We start from the raw sequence: 22,962 nt of genomic DNA, 5'->3' as shown, positions 1-22,962 counted from the left end.
CCCACCTCAGCCTTGCCCTGCAGCATCCATGCTGCAGCATTCCAGCAGCTCACACGTGGTTTCCCCCGGGGGACCAGCTTTTCTGCAGAGCTCAGTGTGCCAGGTGCAGCCATGGGCCTGAGAAGCAGCCCATGGGCACGTGGGAGAGTTGTCTTCTGCAATCAGAACCACGTGAGGACAGTCCCCGGCACCTCACGGGACCTTCGTGGTTGGCCAGGGCCCTGTGCTGCAGGCGGCGTGCAATGGCTGTTTGCCAGGCCCAAGGAAGGCAGACGGGCCCCCACAGCCCTGCAGAAGCACAGGGGCTGCATTACCTCGGGCTGTCCCCATGGTGTGGTCAGTGGGAGGGCCAGCGGTGGCAGTGCCCGTGGCGTTGCTCTGCCGTGCCCATGTGTACTGCCAGCTGGAGGAGAAGCCACAGGCATTGGCCTCGAACGAGCAGGACTTCTGGGGACCACAGGCTCCAGCTCGCACGGTGACATCATCCAGGGCCATGTCCCCCAGGTACCCGTCACGGAGAGCCTCGAAGATCAGCTGTCAAGGAGGGAGGCACACAGCACTGAGCACTGCCCCCATTGTCACCGCCTCTGCCTATGCTCACCACTGGAGGGCGCCATGTCAGCACCACGCCTGCATGGGACAGGATAAAGGGTCCTCAGAGGTATTGGGGAGGAGCCCAACAGCCACAGAATTCTGTGGAGTTAGACACCTAAATACCCAAGTGACCCCTCAAAGCAGCTGCTGCCAGGGCTGCAGCCCAGGCGCCCTGTGGTTGGGTGAGCAGCACAAAGCCTTATGGAGCTTGCATGGCAGTGCCCCAGGCTCGGGAGTGTGGCACAGCCTCGCTGTTATCACTTACTGAGTGCTAGCAATGTGCCTGGTGCTGTACAAACATGGGGCAGACACAGTCCAGGAGGGGCTGGCGGTGACCACAGCATGGCACTGGGGCCAGCAAGGCCGGAGTCCTACCCCTGGCTCTGCAGTGACTCCCCATGTGCCAAGAGGGAGGAGGCAGTGTCTCTGGGGCCTTACCCGGTATCTCTGGAGAGCCTGGCGACTGAGTGTTGCGAATCCCAGGTGCCACGTGCTGCCATGAGATCCTGTTTGGGTCCAGAGCACCGTCTCTGGCTCCCCATCGTGCTGTATCTTTAGGTTCAGCGTGCCTGGGTTGGAACTGAAGGTTAGGGCGCCCATGGGAATGGGCAGGCGAACAGCAGGTGCGAACGGGCACAGAGCATTCCTAGAGCACCTGTCAGACAGCCAGGAACCCTCTCCCCACTGACCTGCAGCCAGCTCGAGGGGGGGTGTCTGCCAGCAGGCAGGGGCAGCCTCTGCTGGAAAGTGACCAGGGAGCTGCATTGGCAGAACGGACAGGAGCCGGGGTTTTATGTCCCCAAAGAGAAACGTGCCACTGCCCGGCACTCCGTTCATCGCCCCGGAAGGGCTGGGCTGAGCAGCTGGGACTGGAACCTGTGGTTGTCGGGAGCTAGAGCTGGCCTTGCGCCCCAAGTGCTGGGCCCCCATAAAACAGCCACCCCGGGTCAGTGAGCGAGGGGCCTGTGGGGAGGAGTCTCGGCAGGGCTGGGGCAGGGAGGGCAGGGGGCTGTCCTTTGGGGCACTAGGAAAGGGAGGGAGCCATGCTGCGAGAGAGGCTCCTCGTGCTGGGGAACTCTCTCTCCCAGCCTGCACTGGGGCAACCCATGCAGCTGGGACCTCACCCCCGGAAGGGCGAGCACCAGAGCGACCCACATAGCAGGGACATGTCCCTCTCTGCAACGCAGCTCCAGCCCTTGGCTCACCCACGCCCCTCACCATGGCCTCATGGGCAGTGCCCAAGTGTGTCCTTGCCAGAGGCGCTCTCTGTTGAATGCACAATGCCAGGCATGTCAACTGGCACCTTCCTAGAGGAGATGGGGAAGGATCTGTTTCTCCTGCCCCATGCAGAATGGGCCCAGCCCAGCCCCTGGAAGCCCTAGCAGGGTGCACTTACCGCTCTGAGGACCATCCAGGCGGTACCAGAACGAGAGGCACTGCTCTCTGGTGGGAGAGTCCTGAGGGTAGGTGATGAGACGCGCGCTCAGGCCCCAGGTACTTGGGGCGGAGAGATCCACGGACAAGAAATAGCCTTTCAGAAACAAACACAGCCCATGGTGAGAGCTGGAGCAGCAGGAACAAGGGCAGGCCGGCATCTACAGAACCAGCCCAGCCCTCCTTGCACACAGCCCCAGCTTGCTACAGCCACAGGCCAAGCCTCACCACACCACACCAACCTCACCCAGGTCTTGGCCAGGCCCTTACCCCAGCCCAGGTGTATTGGCAACCCGTGAGCTGGAAAGGCAGCAGACGGAAGCAAACCCAACCTCTCCCAGCAGAACTCTGCTTGCTCCCTACCAGAGCCCTTGCCTTGCCCCACGCCCCAGCCTGGGGCCCGGGCCCAGGCATGCCCCCCGCACTCCACAACTAGGGGCCCAGCTTTGCCTTCTAAAGTTCCTGGCCCTCAGCTCGCCTTCTGTGGGCTGAGTTTGGAATAGATGCCAGAGCCACCGCTCCAATCCACCACATAGCCAAGGAGTTTCTGGGGCAAGCCCTCCAGCTCCCCAGCAGGACCCACCTGTGCCGGTGGTGTGGTCAGAGCCCAGCCCCAGCCCTGTGCCTCGCACCCACTCAAAATCATCGCTCTGATCCTGGTACCAGCCGCAGAGCCCCATCTCAAAGTTGCAAGACAGCTCTGTGCAGAGAGAGGAAAGGCCAAGTTGTGAACGAAGTCAGAGACTGGGGCGGAGGCCGGGGGCCACCATCCTGCAACCAAACTCCTCACGTCTGGCTCAGCCCCACGTCGGAGCCACGTTACAGCTGCTATGGTCCACCCCCGCCCCCACTAATTTCAAAGAGCTCTTAGGTGTAGTGGCCAGAGCAAAGGAGCAGGAAATTGCATTCCTGGGGAGCAGGAAATTGGGTTCCTCTGAGAGGGTGTGAGGTTGAGTGGTCAGAGCAAGCAAACTGGGAGTCAGGACTCCTGGGTTCTATGCCAGCTCTGCTATTGCTTCACTGGGTGACCCTGGGTAAGTCACTTAATGTGCCCGTGCCTCAGTTTCTCCATCTGGAGTTGGGGTGAGCTCCTTGTTCTGAGCTCTCCAGATGGAAGGAGGTGGAGCCCTTTGTGGTTTACATGCCCTTCTCTCTGCCCAGGAGGAAGAAGAGCAGGCTCCAGTACTTGGTGGCCTTCCCTATCCCTTTGGTGGGAGCCTCGAGCACTTGGCAGGCCTGGGGAATCCGGCTCACCCCCTGGAGGGCGGGGAGCAGCCCAGAGGGCACGTGGTGGCTGCAGGAAGGAAGGCCACTTGGGCAGTGATCAGAAGAAAGGGTATCCAGGGTTCCCAGTCCTTCTCCTGCTCACATGGTGCTGGAGAAGCTCTCAGCATCAGCCCCAGCCTGGGCACTAGGAATGTGAATCTGACAGCGTGAGATTCTGGTGCTGGGACTAGACTCCTGGGCCTAGATCTTCAAAATTGTTTAGGTGCCTAACTCCCATTGACACCACTGGTCCCCAACCTGCTGGCATGGGCTGTCCCCACCATCCCCAGGGGAGGAGAGGCGCAAACCTGGGAGAAGGGCAAGGGAGGCTGCAGGGTCGGAGATCACTGGCTCTGGGATGAGCATGCAGACACTCTGGCGCCTCCATCACCCACCTCAACTCGGTGCCCAACACGGGCAGCATGCAGGATGGTTGAGTCCCTGTGCACTAAATTCGATACCATGCCAGTGCAGGGCACCTCCGGCCACAGTAGCGGCGGCTCCAGGCACCAGTGCTCCAAGCGCATACCTGGGGTGGCAAGCCACAGGGGGCGCCCTGCCGTTCCCTGTGAGGGCGGCAGTCAGGCAGCCTTCGGCGGCATGCCTGCGGGAGGCCCGCCGGTCCCGTGGATTCGGCGGCAATTCGGCGGCGGGTACGCCGAAGCCGCGGGACCTCCCACAGGCGCGCCGCCGAAGGCAGCCTCCCTGCCGTGCTTGGGGCAGCAAAAAAGCTAGAGCCACCCCATGGCCACAGCCTGTTGTTAATCTGCTCTTCATGTGCTGGTAGTAACTAACCCATGGAAAAGAGCAAATCCTGCACCTGGCACCAGCTGGAACCAAGCCCCGGAGCATGAATGGGTCAGGGCTGGGGAGTCCAGGCCCCCCAGAGGCAGAAGTCGGTCAAGTGTCCCATTCCCGTTTCCCTGGGGGTCCTGCGGTGCCCCAGGGAGAGACGTACCCGAGGCGTCTGGAGGGGTAAAGCGGGGGTCGCAGTTCACAAACGCAACATCGTCCACAGCAGCACTCTGCACCACGGGGCCACGCAGCTTCACCAGGGCAGTCAGCTCCAGCTGAGGGGACAGCAGCCTGGTAAGCGCCATGGCGCCACACACGCCCCATCCTGGCCCCACAGTCCCCTCCGCACACTCGGGGCCCTGAAGTCTCTGTGCAAATTCAGCACAACGGGGAGAGGTGCTGTGGGGCAGCCTGGCGGTGGATGGGCAGTGGCCCCCTCACATCCCACCCTGCAGGGGCCCCCCTGGGAGCGAGACAGGAGCTCCGTCTCTGGGGCCCACTCAGCCCTTGGCAGCTGACAGCTAGAAGCCAGTCGTTGCTGGGACCCCGCCTGTCTCCCCAGGATGGAGATGGTCTGAGATCGGCCACTCTCCAGCCATTGGCTGGGGCTGAGTTTGGGCACTGCCCCCGGCTGGATTGGAGTCAGCACCGAGACATGCAGGGCTCCGGTTCCATCCTGTCCCCTGACCAGCCTGTCCCCTCGCCCCATTTAACCTCCGGGTTACCCCGGCTCAGTGCTTTGCTCTTGGGCTGCAGCACTGATGGAAGGCTGTGCCCAAGCTGCATGTGCTGGGGGCGCCCTGGGAGCGCCCACGAGGAGTGTGTTCAGGCTGCGTTGCCCACCTGGAAGGGTCTGGCTCTCTCCCCAAGCGGAACGGTGATGTGTTTCCACGCCATGCTGCCGTTGCCCTGCGTGTGCCACGCCAGCCTGTGTGTCCCCAGGGCATGATCCACGATGCCGAGCGCCATGAACCCTAGCAAAGGGAGAGGGGGATGGCGGGGCAGCCTCTGGCCCTAGCCGCCGGCCTGGCAGCATCCTTGGCAGCCCACCCAGCATGGCAGGGCCCAGGACCAGCAGCTGTGTCAGGCAGGGGGATCCGAGCCTGGCAGCCAAGCTCATTACCCGGCAGTGACCCGTCTGGTGACTCCTTGCTGCTCTGATGGGGGGCGTGGGGGAGATCACGTCCAGCAGGGAGGCTGGGTCTGCACTGCCTGGGGCTGGGGATGGGATGGTGGGGCTCAGAGAAACCTCTTCCCTGGGGCGGATAGGCAGAACATGGCTGCCTCCTCCCCCTGCAGCGCCTAAGCCCCCCCCCCCCCTCCACCCAGGAGTGCTACGACATGGGCATGTTGTGGGGGACGGGGCATAGGACCCCTCCCCCCGCGCTGGAGAGCTGAGCGGAGCACGGCCGGGGCCAGCGAGTGCGGGTACCTTGGAGGTCGCTGTGCAGCCAGTAGTGCATCTCCACGGAGCAGGCCAGGCCCGAGGGGCCCAGAACAGGGGTGCGAGCCCTGGCCACGGACACCATCTGGCCTGGAGCCAGCACCACGCCCAGATAACTCCCTAGGCAGGAAACACAGGCCACGGCGGGGGAATGGTCACCCCTCCCTCACTGCCCCCAGGCACCGTCTGCCCCCCTCCCCTCCACCATTCCCCCAGGCACTGCCTGCCACCCCTCCCCTCTCCCACTGCCCCCAGGGGGCAGGAGTCTCGCCTGCGAAGGGGCAGGGAGCAGGTAGGTCTCCCTTGTGGGGTGATGGGGTGGGAGGTCTCCCTTGCAGGGGAATCTCACCTTTGTAGAGGCAGGGGGTCTCCCCTATAGGGCGGGTTAGGGGGTGGGTAGGTCTCCCTTGTGGGGTGATGGGGTGGGGGGTCTCCCCATAGGGCGGGTTAGCGTGTGAGTAGGTCTCCCTTGTGGGGTGATGGGGTGGGGGGGTTTCACTGGTGGAAGGGTGGGGGGGCAGGGGTCTCAGCTGCATACGGGCAGGGGGCTCCCTTGCGGGTGGTCTCACCTGTGGAGGTGTTGGTGGTGTGGTCTGCCCCAGGCAGTAAGGCCTCGCTGGCTTTCTGCCTCGCCCACTGCAGCTGGCCCACACTGATGTCCTTCCAGCCCCTAGCCCCGGTCTCGAAGGTCGATGCCCCTGGAACACACCAAGTTTTCACTAGCCTTGTCTGGGCCCCAGCCACCGGGAGCACAAAGCCTCTTGCCAGGCCGTGCCAAGAGCCCCTGCTGCTCCTGGCCTGAAGGCTTGTGCTGCTGCAGTCGTCTGTGCCCACAGCCATCAGCACCGGTGGGTAAGCAGTGGATCCATGATCTCATGCACTCCGGCCTTGGCTAGACAAGGCAAGGGTTAAGCCAGCGCATTACCCTGCGCCCCATGGACCCAGGCTGCCTGGGGAGCTGTGGATGGCCTTGCTGGGTAGGTGCCTGGGCCTGCCTGACTCCCCTGGGCTGAGGTTTCCTCTCCTCTGCCCACTGTGCTACAGCATGACCACGCCTTGCACCTGGACATCACTCATTGACCAGGGCTAGGCCCCCAGGCATGTCCCATAGGCATTCATGTGGCTACCTGTGACGCCCAGGTGACTTTCCAAAGGGAGGTTCCTGGCCTGGCAGTTCTCGGGGCTGGAGCGAGTTTATCTCTGTGTCTGCAGAGAATCTAGCACAATGGGGCCCTGATCCTGAGCAGGCTTCTGGGCATTCCCGTCTGCTCAGTGGAAAACAGCAGCACTAGGCAAGGAGCCAGGGTTTGGATATGCAGTGTGTCCAGTGCCTGTGTTGAAGCCCCGGCTGTCATCGAGTGGGCTCAGCACGGTCCTTACTGAGCAGATTCAGAAGCACAAAAGCACTGCACAATCCAGAGATGTGAGCAGGGAGGAAATCTGCGGCTGGGAGGGCAGAACAGGCTGGGATAGCAGCGGGGAGGCAGGTCAGGACTTAGGGGCGTTGGCAGAGCGGTGGGTGCAGGGATCCCAGGGCTGGGATAGCAGCGGGGTGGCAGGTCAGGACTCAGGGGCGTTGGCAGAGTGGTGGGTGCAGGGATCCCAGGGCTGGGATAGCAGCGGGGAGGCAGGTCAGGACTCGGGTGTTGGCAGAGCGATGTGTGCAGGGATCCCAGGGCTGGGATAGCAGCGGGGTGGCAGGTCAGGACTCAGGGGCGTTGGCAGAGTGGTGTGTGCAGGGATCCTGGGGCTGGGATAGCAGCGGGGAGGCAGGTCAGGACTCGGGCGCTGGCAGAGCGGTGTGTGCAGGGATCCCGGGGCTGGGATAGCAGCGGGGAGGCAGGTCAGGACTCAGGGGCGTTGGCAGAGCTGTGTGTGCAGGGATCCCGGGGCTGGGATAGCAGCGGGGAGGCAGGTCAGGACTCAGGGGCGTTGGCAGAGTGGTGGGTGCAGGGATCCCAGGGCTGGGATAGCAGCGGGGAGGCAGGTCAGGACTCAGGGGCGTTGGCAGAGTGGTGGGTGCAGGGATCCCGGGGCTGGGATAGCAGCGGGGAGGCAGGTCAGGACTCAGGGGCGTTGGCAGAGTGGTGGGTGCAGGGATCCCAGGGCTGGGATAGCAGTGGGGCGGCAGGTCAGGACTCAGGGGCGTTGGCAGAGCGGTGGGTGCAGGGATCCCAGGGCTGGGATAGCAGCGGGGCGGCAGGTCAGGACTCAGGGGCGTTGGCAGAGTGGTGTGTGCAGGGATCCCGGGGCTGGGATAGCAGTGGGGTGGCAGGTCAGGACTTAGGGGCGCTGGCAGAGTGGTGGGTGCAGGGATCCCAGGGCTGGGATAGCAGCGGGGTGGCAGGTCAGGACTCGGGCATTGGCAGAGTGGTGGGTGCAGGGATCCCAGGGCTGGAATAGCAGCGGGGAGGCAGGTCAGGACTTAGGGGCGTTGGCAGAGTGGTGTGTGCAGGGATCCCGGGGCTGGGATAGCAGCGGGGAGGCAGGTCAGGACTCAGGGGCGTTGGCAGAGCGGTGGGTGCAGGGATCCTGGGGCTGGGATAGCAGCGGGGAGGCAGGTCAGGACTCAGGGGCGTTGGCAGAGTGGTGTGTGCAGGGATCCCAGGGCTGGGATAGCAGCGGGGAGGCAGGTCAGGACTTAGGGGCGTTGGCAGAGTGGTGTGTGCAGGGATCCCGGGGCTGGGATAGCAGCGGGGAGGCAGGTCAGGACTCAGGGGCGTTGGCAGAGCGGTGGGTGCAGGGATCCTGGGGCTGGGATAGCAGCGGGGAGGCAGGTCAGGACTCGGGCGCTGGCAGAGTGGTGGGTGCAGGGATCCCAGGGCTGGGATAGCAGCGGGGAGGCAGGTCAGGACTTAGGGGCGTTGGCAGAGTGGTGGGTGCAGGGATCCCAGGGCTGGGATAGCAGCGGGGAGGCAGGTCAGGACTCAGGGGCGTTGGCAGAGCGGTGGGTGCAGGGATCCTGGGGCTGGGATAGCAGCGGGGAGGCAGGTCAGGACTCGGGCGCTGGCAGAGTGGTGGGTGCAGGGATCCCAGGGCTGGGATAGCAGCGGGGAGGCAGGTCAGGACTTAGGGGCGTTGGCAGAGTGGTGGGTGCAGGGATCCCAGGGCTGGGATAGCAGTGGGGTGGCAGGTCAGGACTCGGGTGTTGGCAGAGCGGTGTGTGCAGGGATCCCAGGGCTGGGATAGCAGCGGGGAGGCAGGTCAGGACTCAGGGGCGTTGGCAGAGTGGTGGGTGCAGGGATCCCAGGGCTGGGATAGCAGCGGGGAGGCAGGTCAGGACTTAGGGGCATTGGCAGAGCGGTGGGTGCAGGGATCCCCCTGGGGCTGGGATAGCAGCGGGGAGTCAGGTCAGGACTCAGGGGCGTTGGCAGAGCGGTGGGTGCAGGGATCCCAGGGCTGGGATAGCAGCGGGGAGGCAAGTCAGGACTTAGGGGCATTGGCAGAGCGGTGGGTGCAGGGATCCCCCCGGGGCTGGGATAGCAGCGGGGAGGCAGGTCAGGACTCAGGGGCGTTGGCAGAGCGGTGGGTGCAGGGATCCCAGGGCTGGGATAGCAGCGGGGAGGCAAGTCAGGACTCAGGGGCGTTGGCAGAGCGGTGGGTGCAGGGATCCCGGGGCTGGGATAGCAGTGGGGAGGCAGGTCAGGACTCAGGGGCGTTGGCAGAGCGGTGTGTGCAGGGATCCCAGGGCTGGGATAGCAGTGGGGCGGCAGGTCAGGACTCGGGCGCTGGCAGAGTGGTGGGTGCAGGGATCCCAGGGCTGGGATAGCAGCGGGGAGGCAGGTCAGGACTCAGGGGCGTTGGCAGAGTGGTGGGTGCAGGGATCCCAGGGCTGGGATAGCAGCGGGGAGGCAGGTCAGGACTCAGGGGCGTTGGCAGAGCCGTGTGTGCAGGGATCCCAGGGCTGGGATAGCAGCGGGGTGGCAGGTCAGGACTCGGGCGCTGGCAGAGTGGTGGGTGCAGGGATCCCAGGGCTGGGATAGCAGCGGGGAGGCAGGTCAGGACTCAGGGGCGTTGGCAGAGTGGTGGGTGCAGGGATCCCAGGGCTGGGATAGCAGTGGGGTGGCAGGTCAGGACTCAGGGGCGTTGGCAGAGCCGTGTGTGCAGGGATCCCAGGGCTGGGATAGCAGTGGGGTGGCAGGTCAGGACTCAGGGGCGTTGGCAGAGCCGTGTGTGCAGGGATCCCAGGGCTGGGATAGCAGCGGGGAGGCAAGTCAGGACTTAGGGGCGTTGGCAGAGCGGTGTGTGCAGGGATCCTGGGGCTGGGATAGCAGCGGGGAGGCAGGTCAGGACACAGGGGCATTGGCAGAGCGGTGTGTGCAGGGATCCCAGGGCTGGGATAGCAGCGGGGAGGCAGGTCAGGACTCAGGGGCGTTGGCAGAGTGGTGTGTGCAGGGATCCCAGGGCTGGGATAGCAGCGGGGAGGCAGGTCAGGACTTAGGGGCGTTGGCAGAGTGGTGTGTGCAGGGATCCCAGGGCTGGGATAGCAGTGGGGAGGCAGGTCAGGACTCGGGCGCTGGCAGAGCGGTGGGTGCAGGGATCCCGGGGCTGGGATAGCAGCGGGGAGGCAGGTCAGGACTTAGGGGCGTTGGCAGAGTGGTGGGTGCAGAGATCCCGGGGCTGGGATAGCAGCGGGGTGGCAGGTCAGGACTTAGGGGCATTGGCAGAGCGGTGGGTGCAGGGATCCCCCCGGGGCTGGGATAGCAGCGGGGAGGCAGGTCAGGACTCAGGGGCGTTGGCAGAGCAGTGGGTGCAGGGATCCCAGGGCTGGGATAGCAGCGGGGAGGCAAGTCAGGACTTAGGGGCATTGGCAGAGCGGTGGGTGCAGGGATCCCCCCGGGGCTGGGATAGCAGCGGGGAGGCAGGTCAGGACTCAGGGGCGTTGGCAGAGCGGTGGGTGCAGGGATCCCAGGGCTGGGATAGCAGCGGGGAGGCAAGTCAGGACTCAGGGGCGTTGGCAGAGTGGTGTGTGCAGGGATCCCAGGGCTGGGATAGCAGCGGGGAGGCAGGTCAGGACTCAGGGGCGTTGGCAGAGTGGTGTGTGCAGGGATCCCAGGGCTGGGATAGCAGCGGGGCGGCAGGTCAGGACTTGGGCGCTGGCAGAGCGGTGGGTGCAGGGATCCCAGGGCTGGGATAGCAGCGGGGAGGCAGGTCAGGACTCAGGGGCGTTGGCAGAGCGGTGGGTGCAGGGATCCCGGGGCTGGGATAGCAGCGGGGAGGCAGGTCAGGACTCAGGGGCGCTGGCAGAGCGGTGGGTGCAGGGATCCCGGGGCTGGGATAGCAGCGGGGAGGCAGGTCAGGACTCAGGGGCGTTGGCAGAGTGGTGTGTGCAGGGATCCCAGGGCTGGGATAGCAGCGGGGCGGCAGGTCAGGACTTGGGCGCTGGCAGAGCGGTGGGTGCAGGGATCCCAGGGCTGGGATAGCAGCAGGGAGGCAGGTCAGGACTTGGGCGCTGGCAGAGTGGTGGGTGCAGGGATCCCAGGGCTGGAATAGCAGCGGGGAGGCAGGTCAGGACTCGGGGGCGTTGGCAGAGCGGTGGGTGCAGGGATCCCGGGGCTGGGATAGCAGCGGGGAGGCAGGTCAGGACTTAGGGGCGCTGGCAGAGTGGTGTGTGCAGGGATCCCAGGGCTGGGATAGCAGCGGGGAGGCAGGTCAGGACTCAGGGGCGTTGGCAGAGTGGTGGGTGCAGGGATCCCAGGGCTGGGATATCAGTGGGGTGGCAGGTCAGGACTCAGGGGCGTTGGCAGAGCGGTGTGTGCAGGGATCCCAGGGCTGGGATAGCAGCGGGGAGGCAGGTCAGGACTCAGGGGCGTTGGCAGAGCGGTGTGTGCAGGGATCCCAGGGCTGGGATAGCAGCGGGGCGGCAGGTCAGGACTCGGGCGCTGGCAGAGTGGTGGGTGCAGGGATCCCAGGGCTGGGATAGCAGCGGGGAGGCAGGTCAGGACTTAGGGGCGTTGGCAGAGCAGTGTGTGCAGGGATCCCGGGGCTGGGATAGCAGTGGGGCGGCAGGTCAGGACTCAGGGGCGTTGGCAGAGCAGTGGGTGCAGGGATCCCAAGGCTGGGATAGCAGCGGGGTGGCAGGTCAGGACTTAGGGGCGTTGGCAGAGCGGTGTGTGCAGGGATCCTGGGGCTGGGATAGCAGTAGGGTGGCAGGTCAGGACTCAGGGGCGTTGGCAGAGTGGTGGGTGCAGGGATCCCGGGGCTGGGATAGCAGCGGGGAGGCAGGTCAGGACTCAGGGGCGTTGGCAGAGTGGTGGGTGCAGGGATCCCAGGGCTGGGATAGCAGTGGGGCGGCAGGTCAGGACTCAGGGGCGTTGGAGGTGTGTGCCCAGCCCCTGCCCACAATCTGGGTGCACTAGCTGGTGCTCTCAGTCCCGCGCCCCATGTTAATATCACTGCACCATGGAGTTTTCTCCCACCCAGGCCAGCCGCTGCGTGATCCTTTACCACAGTACGTCTCGTCGGAGCTGTCTTCACACGTCTCTGTAAAGTCGCAGGCCAGCTCCGCGCTGATGCACTTCGTATTGTCGCAGGCAAACTCCTGCGCGGTGCAGGGCGTGGTGGGGTCAGCGGAGGAAGGCCAGGGAGTGATGACCTGACTGCCTGGAGAGGGCGAGAGTGGGTCAGGGGGCACTACGGCGGGGGCTGTACTGGGCCTCTGTGCTCAGCTAACTGCCTGCAAACGCAGACCCAGCCAGGGCACTGAAGGCCCCTCCGATGGTTCCTTAGCACAAGCCGCACTGAAACGTTAAAGGGAGTGAGACCGGAGGGGAAGCTCTCTGCTCTTCAGAGTGTGGGTCCCTCCAGGAGAGGCCTGGACTGTTTCCCTCCTGTTCCCCAGCCCAGCCTCCCCTCCCCTCACGACACTCTGGCAAAGGCCCACCCGGCACCTGTGCCACGCACTGTAGCCGTGGAAGAGCCAGCGCCATATGACCAGCCAGTGTAGCCCAGATAGGGTTACCATATTTAAGGTTTTAAAAAAGAGGACACTCCACGGGGTCCTGGCCCCGCCCATTCCCTGCCCCAATTCCGCCCCCTCCCCTGAGCGCCCCGCATTCCCCCTCGTCCTCCCTCCCAGCCACGCGAAAAGAGCTGCCCGAGTGCTACCAGCTTCGGGCAGTCCCCATGCCTCTGGACCCTGCGCCGCCGGCAGGGCACTTCCCCTCCTGGGCTCCGGGGGTGCAGGGTCCGGAGGTCTGGGGGCTGCCCGAAGCCGGTAGCTCTCGGGCAGCTCGGCTCTTACAGAGCACAGGAGTCAGGGAGCAGCAGCAGTCGCCGGAGCCCGCTCTAAGGTAAGCCAGGGATGCCGGAAGCTGGGAGTATTTTTCCCGAACATGTTCGGCCTTTTGGAAATTCCCCCCGGACGGGGGTTTGATTACCGAAAAGCCGGACATGTCCGGGAAAAACCAGACGTATGGTAACCCTAGGCCCAGACCACGGCATGAGTCGTGAGCCCAGCCCCCAGGCTTCCCCCTGAACTCCAGCCCACAGTCCCTCCCCCATCCCAGCTCTCCCCAGCCTGCCTTGCCTGGTGCACCATGGGTAGCCAGGGAGTGGCTGCACCTGTAAAGGCTTCCCATGTGTGGGGGTGGGAGGAGGAGGGGGCTGGGGGAGAGGGGGCAGGAGGGGTAGGTCACAAGGGCTGGGTGGGGATTTCCTGGCTTCTGGGTGTGTCGATGGGACACTTGCCTGGCTTGTGACAAAGTTGGCTGAGGGAATAAACATGGCAGGGCCCGGGAGGGGATCTGGGGCCAGTGGTGGATTAGTCACTTGGCTGGGGACTGTGCCCAGGGGCCACAGCCACCTGGGGAGCCCCCAGAAAAAATCCGACGCTGGGCAGCAGAAACCTGGAGCCCCAGCTGCCGGGCGGGCAAAGCCCCCGCACCTCAGCCCCGCTCCGCCGCAGCAGCACCGGGCGGGAGAAGACCCCGTGCCCCAACCCCGCTCCTCAGAAGCAGCGCCCCCAACCGCTTCCCCGGCAGAAGCTGTGGGATGGGGGAAGGCCCCCTCCAGCCCCAGTCCAATCCCGTCCCCAGCAGAAGCCCCCGGGCAGGGGAAGTCCCCCCAGGAGGCCCTCAACCCTGTCCCTGGCAGAAGCCCATGGTGGGAGAAGACCCCATGCCCTGACCTTGGTCCCCCACAGAAGCGCGTGGTGTAGCAGGGGAAGCCCCAGCACCCGGATCCCCACTGTGGCCCTGGGACTGGAGGAGCTCTCACTCCCTGCGGCGCCCCGGGGCCATGGCGCAGGGACAGAGCTTCTGTAGTCTTGGGGCCATGGGGGGACAGAAAGATGCCAAAAGGGTTGTGGGGCTGCAGTGGGGCGGTGAAATTATAGAATATCGTGGGTGGAAGAGACCTCAGGAGGTCATCTAGTCCAATCCCCTGCTCAAAGCAGGACCAACACCAACTAAATCATCTCAGCCAAGGCTTTGTCAAGCCTGACCTTAAAAACCTCCAAGCAAGGAGATTCCACCACCTCCCTAAGTAACCCATTCCAGTGCTTCACCACCCTCCTAGTGAAATAGTGTTTCCTAATATCCAACCTAGACCTCCCCCACTGCAACTTGAGACCGTTGCTTCTTGTTCTGTCATCTGCCACCACTGACAACAGCCGAGCTCCATCCTCTTTGGTACCCCCCTTCAGGTAGTTGAAGGCTGCTATCAAATCCCCCCTCACTCTTCTCTTCTGCAGACTAAATAACCCCAGTTCCCTCAGCTTCCCCTCATAAGTCATGTGCCCCAGCCCCCTAATTATTTCCGTTGCCCTCCACTGGATTCTCTCCAATTTGTCCACATCCCTTCTGTAGTGGGGGGGCCAAAACTGGACGCAATACTCCAGGTGTGGCCTCACCAGTGTCGAATAGAGGGGAATAATCACTTCCCTTGATCTGCTGGCAATGCTCCTACTAATACGGCCCAATATGCCCTTGGCCTTCTTGGCAACAAGGGCACACTGCTGACTCATCTCCAGCCTCTCATCCACTGTAATCCCCAGGTCCTTTTCTGCAGAACTGCTGCTTAGCCAGTCGGTCCCCAGCCTGTAGCAGTGCGTGGGATTCTTCCTTCCTAAGTGTAGGACTCTGCACTTGTCCTTGTTGAACCTCATCAGATTTCTTTTGGCCCAATCCTCCAATTTGTCTAGGTCACTCTGGACCCTATCCCTACCTTCCAGCGTATCGACCTCTCCCCCCAGCTTAGTGTCATCTGTGAACTTGCTGAGGGTGCAATTCATCCCATCATCCAGATGATTAATAAAGATGTTGAACAAAACCGGACTCAGAACCAAGCCTTGGGGCACTCCGCTTGATACCGGCTGCCAACTAGACATCGAGGCGTTGATCACTACCCGTTGAGCCTGACAATCTAGCCAGCTTTCTATCCACCTTATAGTCCATTCATCCAGTCCATACTTTTTTAACTTGCTGGAAAGAATACTGTGGGAGATTGTATCAAAAGCTCTGCTAAAGTCAAGATATATCACATCCACCACTTTCCCCATATCCACAGAGCCAGTTATCTCATCATAGAAGGCAAGCAGGTTGGTCAGGCATGACTTGCCCTTGGTGAATCCATGTTGGCTGTTCCCAATCACCTTCATCTCCTCCAGGTGCTTCAAAATGGATTCCTTGAGTACCTGCTCCATGATTTTGCCGGGGACTGAAGTGAAGCTGACCTGTCTGTAGTTCTCCGGGTTCTCTTTCTTCCCTTTTTTAAATATAGGCACTATATTTGCCTTTTTCCAATCGTCGGAGATCTACCCCGATTGCCACAAGTTTTCAAAAATAATGACCAATGGCTCTGCAATCACATCAGCCAACTCCCTCAGCACCCTTGGATGCATTAGATCTGGACCAATGGACTTGTGCACGTCCAGCTTTTCTAAATAGTCCTAACCTGTTCTTTCACCACTGAGGGCTGCTCACCTCCTCCCCATACTGTGCTGCCCAGTGTAGCAATATGGGAGCTGCCCTTGTGTGTGAAGACCGAGGCAAAAGAAGCATTGAGTACTTCAGCTTTTTCCACATCATCTCTCATTAGGGTTGCCTCCCCCATTCAGTAAGGGGCCCACACTTTCCCTGACCTTCTTCTTGCTGCTAACATACCTGTAGAAACCCTTCTTGTTACTCTTAACATCCCTTACTAGCTGCAACTCCAAGTGTGCCTTGGCCTTTCCGATTACACCCCTACATGCTCTAGCAGTATTTTTATACTCCTCCCTAGTCATCTGTCCAAATTTCCACTTCTTGGAAGCTTCCTGTTTGAGTTTAAGCTCACCGAAGATTTCACTGTTAAGCCAAGCTGGTCGCCTGCCATATTTGCTATTCTTTCTGCACTTCGGGATGGTTTGTTCCTGCGCCCTCAATAAGGCTTCTTTAAAATACAGCCAGCTCTCCTGGACTCCTTGCCCCCCGGGGAAGAGGCAGAAAGGGGTGGGGCTCTGGACGGGGCCACAGGCAGAAGGGGCAGAACAGAGGCGGGGCTACAGGTGGATGGAGTGGGGAGGGACTATATATATGCAGGGGGTTGGACTAGATGACCTCCTGAGGTCCCTTCCAACCCTGATAGTCTATGATTCTATGACTAAACACATTGCTCTGGCCCAGGGCGCCAGGAAATCTTAATCTGCCTCTGCCTGGGGCTATAGCTAGAGGCGGTGTATGGGGCAGACAGATGGCTAGCTGGAGAGAGAGGCAGAGAGATATTAAGCCATTCTGTGCTGCATGGCGAACAGGGAGTCAGGAGTGGATGACCTCACAGCCCTGAGGTTGACCTGAAGAAGCTGCCATCAGCGACAGGACTAACCTTGCCCTGCCCATTAGTCCCGTGCAGAGGGAGTTAAGGGTTAAAACTCCAGTCCAGCAGCTGGCAAAGAGTGAGCAGAGGGACCTGTCTGGCTGCTCACCTGCAGCCGGGACGCAGCCCGGAGATAGAACCAGGTCATCCAGGGCCATGCTGCCTTTGTGTCCTGTTCCGATCACGCCCTCAAGAACGATCTGCAGGGACAGAATGAGCTACGGGTAACAGGACACCCCAGAAGTCACACAGGAATGGGGCCCGCCCCACGGAGTCCCAGCCAGAGGTGTCTGCTGGAACTGCAAGAGGCTGCGAGACAGAGGATGGAAGGGTCATTGCCTAATAGGCAAATGAAAGCAAATGGTATGTTGTGATGAAGACCGATACTGGCGTGATTTGTTTCCCAGGGGAAGCTTGGCTTACATGGAGATGGTTTCAGGGCATATGGGTGGGGCGGGGGGGGACGACATACGGTGGGTCTGTGCAATGAATGTGTATGCAATGGTAGGTCAGTGTGTAGGGTATGGAGGTGGGTCAGTGTTTACGTTGTCTGATGAGGGTGGGTCAGTGTGTAGGGTACGGATGGGTCAGAGTTTAGGATGTGTGATGAGGGTGGGTCAGTGTGTAGGATGTGGAGGTGGGTCAGTGTTTAGGCTGTGTGATGGAGGTGGGTCAGTGTGTAGGGTACAGAGGGGTCAGTGTTTAGGCTGTGTGATGAGGGTGGGTCAGTTTGTAGGGTACGGAGGGGTCAGTGTTTAGGCTGTGTGATAGTAGGTCAGTGTGTAGGGTACCGAGGGGTCAGTGTTTAGGCTGTGTGATGGTAAGTCAGTGTGTAGGGTATGGAGAGGTCAATGTTTAGGCTGTGTGATGGAGGTGGGTCAGTTTGTAGGGTACGGAGGGGTCAGTGTTTAGGCTGTGTGATAGTAGGTCAGTGTGTAGGGTACCGAGGGGTCAGTGTTTAGGCTGTGTGATGGTAGGTCAGTGTGTAGGGTACCGAGGGGTCAGTGTTTAGGCTGTGTGATGAGGGTGGGTCAGTTTGTAGGGTACGGAGGGGTCAGTGTTTAGGCTGTGTGATGGTAGGTCAGTGTGTAGGGTACCGAGAGGTCAGTGTTTAGGCTGTGTGATAGTAGGTCAGTGTGTAGGGTACCGAGGGGTCAGTGTTTAGGCTGTGTGATGGTAAGTCAGTGTGTAGGGTATGGAGAGGTCAATGTTTAGGCTGTGTGATGGAGGTGGGTCAGTTTGTAGGGTACGGAGGGGTCAGTGTTTAGGCTGTGTGATAGTAGGTCAGTGTGTAGGGTACCGAGGGGTCAGTGTTTAGGCTGTGTGATGGTAAGTCAGTGTGTAGGGTATGGAGAGGTCAATGTTTAGGCTGTGTGATGGAGGTGGGTCAGTGTGTAGGGTACGGATGGGTCAGAGTTTAGGATGTGTGATGAGGGTGGGTCAGTGTGTAGGATGTGGAGGTGGGTCAGTGTTTAGGCTGTGTGATGGAGGTGGGTCAGTGTGTAGGGTACGGATGGGTCAGAGTTTAGGATGTGTGATGAGGGTGGGTCAGTGTGTAGGATGTGGACGTGGGTCAGTGTTTAGGCTGTGTGATGGAGGTGGGTCAGTGTGTAGGGTACAGAGGGGTCAGTGTTTAGGCTGTGTGATGAGGGTGGGTCAGTTTGTAGGGTACGGAGGGGTCAGTGTTTAGGCTGTGTGATAGTAGGTCAGTGTGTAGGGTACGGAGGGGTCAGTGTTTAGGCTGTGTGATGGTGGTGGTCAGTGTGTAGGATATGGAGGTGGGTCAGTGTGTAGGATGTGGAGGTGGGTCAGTGTTTAGGCTGTGTGATGGTGGTGGTCAGTGTGTAGGATGTAGAGGTGGGTCAGTCTGTAGGGTATGGAGGGGGTCAGTGTTTAGGCTGTGTGATGGTGGTGGTCAGTGTGTAGGATATGGAGGTGGGTCAGTGTTTAGGCTGTGTGATAGTAGGTCAGTGTGTAGGGTACGGAGGGGTCAGTGTTTAGGCTGTGTGATGGTAGGTCAGTGTGTAGGGTATGGAGGTGGGTCAGTGTGTAGGATGTAGAGGTGGGTCAGTGTGTAGGGTATGGAGGGGGTCAGTGTTTAGGCTGTGTGATAGTAGGTCAGTGTGTAGGGTACGGAGGGGTCAGTGTTTAGGCTGTGTGATGGTAGGTCAGTGTGTAGGGTATGGAGGTGGGTCAGTGTGTAGGATGTGGAGGTGGGTCAGTGTTTAGGCTGTGCGATGAGCGTGGGTCAGTGTGTAGGGTACGGAGGTGGGTCAGTGTGTAGGATGTGGAGGTGGGTCAGTGTTTAGGCTGTGTGATGAGGGTGGGTCAGTGTGTAGGGTATGGAGGTGGGTCAGTGTTTAGGCTGTGTGATGAGGGTGGGTCAGTGTGTAGGGTATGGAGGTGGGTCAGTGTTTAGGCTGTGTGATGAGGGTGGGTCAGTGTGTAGGGTACGGAGGTGGGTCAGTGTTTAGGCTGTGTGATGGTGGTGGTCAGTGTGTAGGATATGGAGGTGGGTCAGTGTGTAGGATGTGGAGGTGGGTCAGTGTTTAGGCTGTGTGATGGAGGTGGGTCAGTGTGTAGGGTACAGATGGGTCAGTGTTTAGGATGTGTGATGAGGGTGGGTCAGTGTGTAGGGTACGGAGGGGTCAGTGTTTAGGCTGTGTGATGGAGGTGGGTCAGAGTGTAGGGTATGGAGGTGGGTCAGTGTTTAGGCTGTGTGATGAGGGTGGGTCAGTGTGTAGAGTACGGCGGGGTCAGTGTTTAGGCTATGTGATGAGGGTGAGTCAGTGTGTAGGGTATGGAGGTGGGTCAGTGTTTAGGCTGTGTGATGGAGGTGGGTCAGTGTGTAGGGTACGGAGGTGGGTCAGTGTGTAGGGTACGGAGGGGTCAGAGTTTACGCTGTGTGATGAGGGTGGGTCAGTGTGTAGGATATGGAGGTGGGTCAGTGTGTAGGATGTGGAGGTGGGTCAGTGTTTAGGCTGTGCGATGAGGGTGGGTCAGTGTGTAGGGTATGGAGGTGGGTCAGTGTGTAGGGTATGGAGGGGGTCAGTGTTTAGGCTGTGTGATAGTAGGTCAGTGTGTAGGGTATGGAGAGGTCAGTGTTTAGGCTGTGTGATAGTAGGTCAGTGTGTAGGGTATGGAGAGGTCAGTGTTTAGGCTGTGTGATAGTAGGTCAGTGTGTAGGGTACGGAGGGGTCAGTGTTTAGGCTGTGTGATGGTAGGTCAGTGTGTAGGGTACGGAGGTGGGTCAGTGTGTAGGATGTGGAGGTGGGTCAGTGTTTAGGCTGTGTGATGAGGGTGGGTCAGTGTGTAGGGTATGGAGGTGGGTCAGTGTTTAGGCTGTGTGATGAGGGTGGGTCAGTGTGTAGGGTACGGAGGTGGGTCAGTGTTTAGGCTGTGTGATGGTGGTGGTCAGTGTGTAGGATATGGAGGTGGGTCAGTGTGTAGGATGTGGAGGTGGGTCAGTGTTTAGGCTGTGTGATGGAGGTGGGTCAGTGTGTAGGGTACGGATGGGTCAGTGTTTAGGATGTGTGATGAGGGTGGGTCAGTGTGTAGGGTACCGAGGGGTCAGTGTTTAGGCTGTGTGATGGAGGTGGGTCAGTGTGTAGGGTACCGAGGGGTCAGTGTTTAGGCTGTGTGATGAGGGTGGGTCAGTGTGTAGGGTACGGAGAGGTCAGTGTTTAGGCTGTGTGATGGTAGGTCAGTGTGTACATATGGAAGGGGTCATTGTGTAGCCAGGTATAGGGTGTGTGAGGTGGGTCAATGTACAAGGTGTAATTCATTCCCCTAGGGAAGCTCGGCTGCAGCACCCAATTCTTAGTGCTGGTCCAGCTCTTTAATCCGCTGTCCCGGCTGGGGTGTGAAAGACACAACAGGAGACCCTGTGTCCTATCCGTGGCCGTGTAGCATGGTGGGTGGGAGCTCTCCCCATATCCTGTGCCCCCTGCACTGGGGCAGGGCTAGCCAAGGCCTGGCTCAATGGGGCACAGTCACAGTGTGACTTCAGAAGTTGATGGGGAATGAGGTCATGGGGATGCAGGGTCAGGCTGGGAATGGGGCTGAATCGGCATCCTTGGAGCCTGAAGGCCCCTGTGATCCCCAAGAAAGGTATCTCCTGGGCAGGAACATGCCCCATGCTGCCCCAACCCTTCCTGGGATGGACCCTTCTAGCGGCTCCAAGGGGATGCAGCTGCTCATGCCCATTCTCCCCTTTGTTCCTTCTGAGGGGGTGGCTTTGTACCATGGCCATGGGTCTACTGGGCCCTGGCTTAAAACCCACATTGCCTTGCTTCTCCATGGCAGGAGATGGGCCTGGCACCCTGTGCTGGCCCAGCCCCCAGGGTGGCACAGGAAGGGTTTGCTGCCCACCTGGAAGTTCTTGGTCACATTGAAGTCCACTTTCTCCCTGAACCAGTAATCACCCAGGTCCCCGGCCCTCGTGCGCACGAGCTGCATGACGCTGGAGCTGGTTTGGTAGTAGATGTTGAGGCTGCTGGTGGCCGAGTCGTAGAGGTGGGAGTAGAACACGAGCTGGACCCGGAACGAGCACACAGACAATAAGCGCTTCACTCTGCCAACCCCTGCCACTCAGTGCCAGGCTCAATCCCTGCATGCCCAGGAGCAGCCAGCCAAGATGGAGGCCCCGGGCTCCAGCGTGGCCTTGGCACAGCCACCCAGCCCAAAGCAGAGGCAGCATGAGGAGGGCAGGGCAGCTGCAGAAGAGCCCCCAGTTTATCTGGGTGCTGGCTGGAGTGTGCCCCGCAGCTCTGCCTGGCTCTGCCCGGCTCCGGGCCATGCTCTCCTCACCCAAAGAGCCCAGGAGATGCTGCTCAGCCCACAGCACGACCCTCACCAGCCAATCAGCACCCAAACTTCCTGAAGGTGCCTAGCGCTGGAGAATCCTGACTGGCTGGTGAGGAGGTCAGTGTCCCTCCCGCCCAATGGGGTGGTGCCCAGGGCTCTCTTTGACTCAGTAAAATCCAGAGCTTGGGAATTTTAAGCCTAATGATCTGCTGAGGCTCCCATAAAATACCCACCTCGTGCGGCTCATCCACAGCCCTTCCCTCTGCTGCTTAGCTGGGAGCTGCCAGGAGCTGAGCACCAGCTGTCCAGCAAACCCCCAAGCTTCCTCGGGCAAACACAGAGGCCTGTGGCACCTGCAGAGTTCAGTGGTTTCCAGCAAGCCTTGAAGGGCTGGTTTCTCCCCAGCAGCAGCCCCCAGAGGGTGAGGTGCAGGTGGGTGAAGAGGGGCCCTGCCTGCAGTCCCTAGACACTGCATAGGAGCCACTCTCAAGACGTCAGCCGTCCTTCCCGGTCCAGGCAAAGCCGAGAGGAGGCTCGCAGCCGGGTAGCCCAGGGGCAACTTACAGAGCAGCAGCTGGTCGTGGTTGCTTGGAAAGTTGGACTAACGAGTCTGGCCGCTCCGCTGCTCAGGTCCTGTGGTCCGGTACTGACGTGCAGGAAAAAGCCTACAGGAGATCAGCAGCACACATTGGGTTGCCAACTGCGTAACCACCCCTGCCCTGCCCCCTACCCCCTGCCCCGCCCCTTCTCCAAGACCTCGCTCCCTCCCTTGCTCACTCTCCCCCACCCTCACTCACTTTCAGTGGGCTGGGGCAGAGGGTTGGGGTGTGGGCTCTGGGTTGGGGCTGAGGGGTTCAGAGTGTGCGAGAGGGCTCCTGGCTGTGCCTGGGCAGGAGTTTGGGGTGCAGGAGGGGGCTCTGGGCTGGGGCAGGGAATTGGGGTGCAGGAGGGGGCTGCGGGCTGGGGCAGGGGGTTGGGGTGTGGGAGTGAGTGTGGGGTGCGGGCTCTGGTAGGGAGTTTGGGTGCAGGAGGGGGCTCCAGGCTAACTCAGGGAGTTGGGGTGTGGGAGGGGGTGAGGGGTGCGGGCTCCGGCTGGGTGGCACTTACCTTAGGTGGCTCCCGGTCGGTGGCGCAGCGGGACTAAGGCAGGCTCCCTGTCTGCCCTGGCCCCACACCATTCCCAGAAGTGGCCAGCATGTCCCTGCGGCCCCTGGCGGGGGGAGGGCAGGAATCTCTGTGCGCTGCCCACACCCCGAGCGCCGACTCCGCAGCTCCCATTGGCTGGGAACTGCCTTAGACCTGCTGTGCTGCCGACGAGGTAAGCGGGGCCCAGGGGCTCCACACACTGCCCCCTCCATGCATTGCTCCCAGAAGCGGCCAACACATCCCTGTGCCCCCTGTGCGGGGCAAAGGGCTCTGTGCACTGCCCCTGCCTGCAGGCACCACCCCCACAGTTCCCATTGGCCGCAGTTTCTGGCCAATGGGAGCTGCGGAGTCGGTACAAGGGGCGGGGGTAGCATGCAGAGACCCCCTCGCCCACCCTCCAGAGGCCACAGGGATGTGCTGGCCGCTTCCGAGAGTGGCGGGGGGGGGGGGGGGGCGGGGGGCGGCCAGGGCAGGCAGGGACAGTTGGCAACCCTAAGCACACATTGATACAGCCCCCCCCAGGCTGGCTTTATACCCAGGCCCCATGTATTACTGGGCATGCACCATGCTCTACCTGCTTGGGGGGGGAGGCAGTGTGGCCTAGTGGCCAAAGCACTGGAATGGGATGTGGACTCTAGGGGGACCATGGGAAAGTCACTTCCCTGCTCTGTGGCTCAGCTTCC

At 61.3% G+C, this 22,962-nt stretch overlaps 1 protein-coding gene across 1 annotated transcript in view; it reads right to left on the bottom strand.

The window, feature by feature from the left end:
• MAMDC4 (MAM domain containing 4) overlaps positions 1-22,962 on the bottom strand; it is a 57,417-nt gene that overhangs the window by 17,106 nt on the left and 17,349 nt on the right. Inside the window, exons 9-20 of the mRNA XM_042843481.2 lie at positions 21,698-21,798; positions 20,699-20,860; positions 16,437-16,527; positions 11,981-12,136; positions 6,103-6,231; positions 5,522-5,653; positions 4,933-5,063; positions 4,253-4,364; positions 2,612-2,728; positions 1,991-2,125; positions 1,033-1,163; positions 315-534 (exon numbers count right to left, since the gene is read on the bottom strand). Of these exons, the coding sequence (XP_042699415.2) occupies positions 315-534; positions 1,033-1,163; positions 1,991-2,125; positions 2,612-2,728; positions 4,253-4,364; positions 4,933-5,063; positions 5,522-5,653; positions 6,103-6,231; positions 11,981-12,136; positions 16,437-16,527; positions 20,699-20,860; positions 21,698-21,798 (1,617 nt within the window). The remainder of the gene's footprint in view (positions 1-314; positions 535-1,032; positions 1,164-1,990; positions 2,126-2,611; positions 2,729-4,252; positions 4,365-4,932; positions 5,064-5,521; positions 5,654-6,102; positions 6,232-11,980; positions 12,137-16,436; positions 16,528-20,698; positions 20,861-21,697; positions 21,799-22,962) is intronic.

This window comes from Chrysemys picta, chromosome 18 (genome assembly GCF_011386835.1).
Source record: "Chrysemys picta bellii isolate R12L10 chromosome 18, ASM1138683v2, whole genome shotgun sequence".
Lineage (NCBI taxonomy): Eukaryota > Metazoa > Chordata > Testudines > Emydidae > Chrysemys > Chrysemys picta.
Note: the sequence above shows the minus strand (reverse complement) of the source record. Positions and strands in the feature narration are given on the sequence as shown.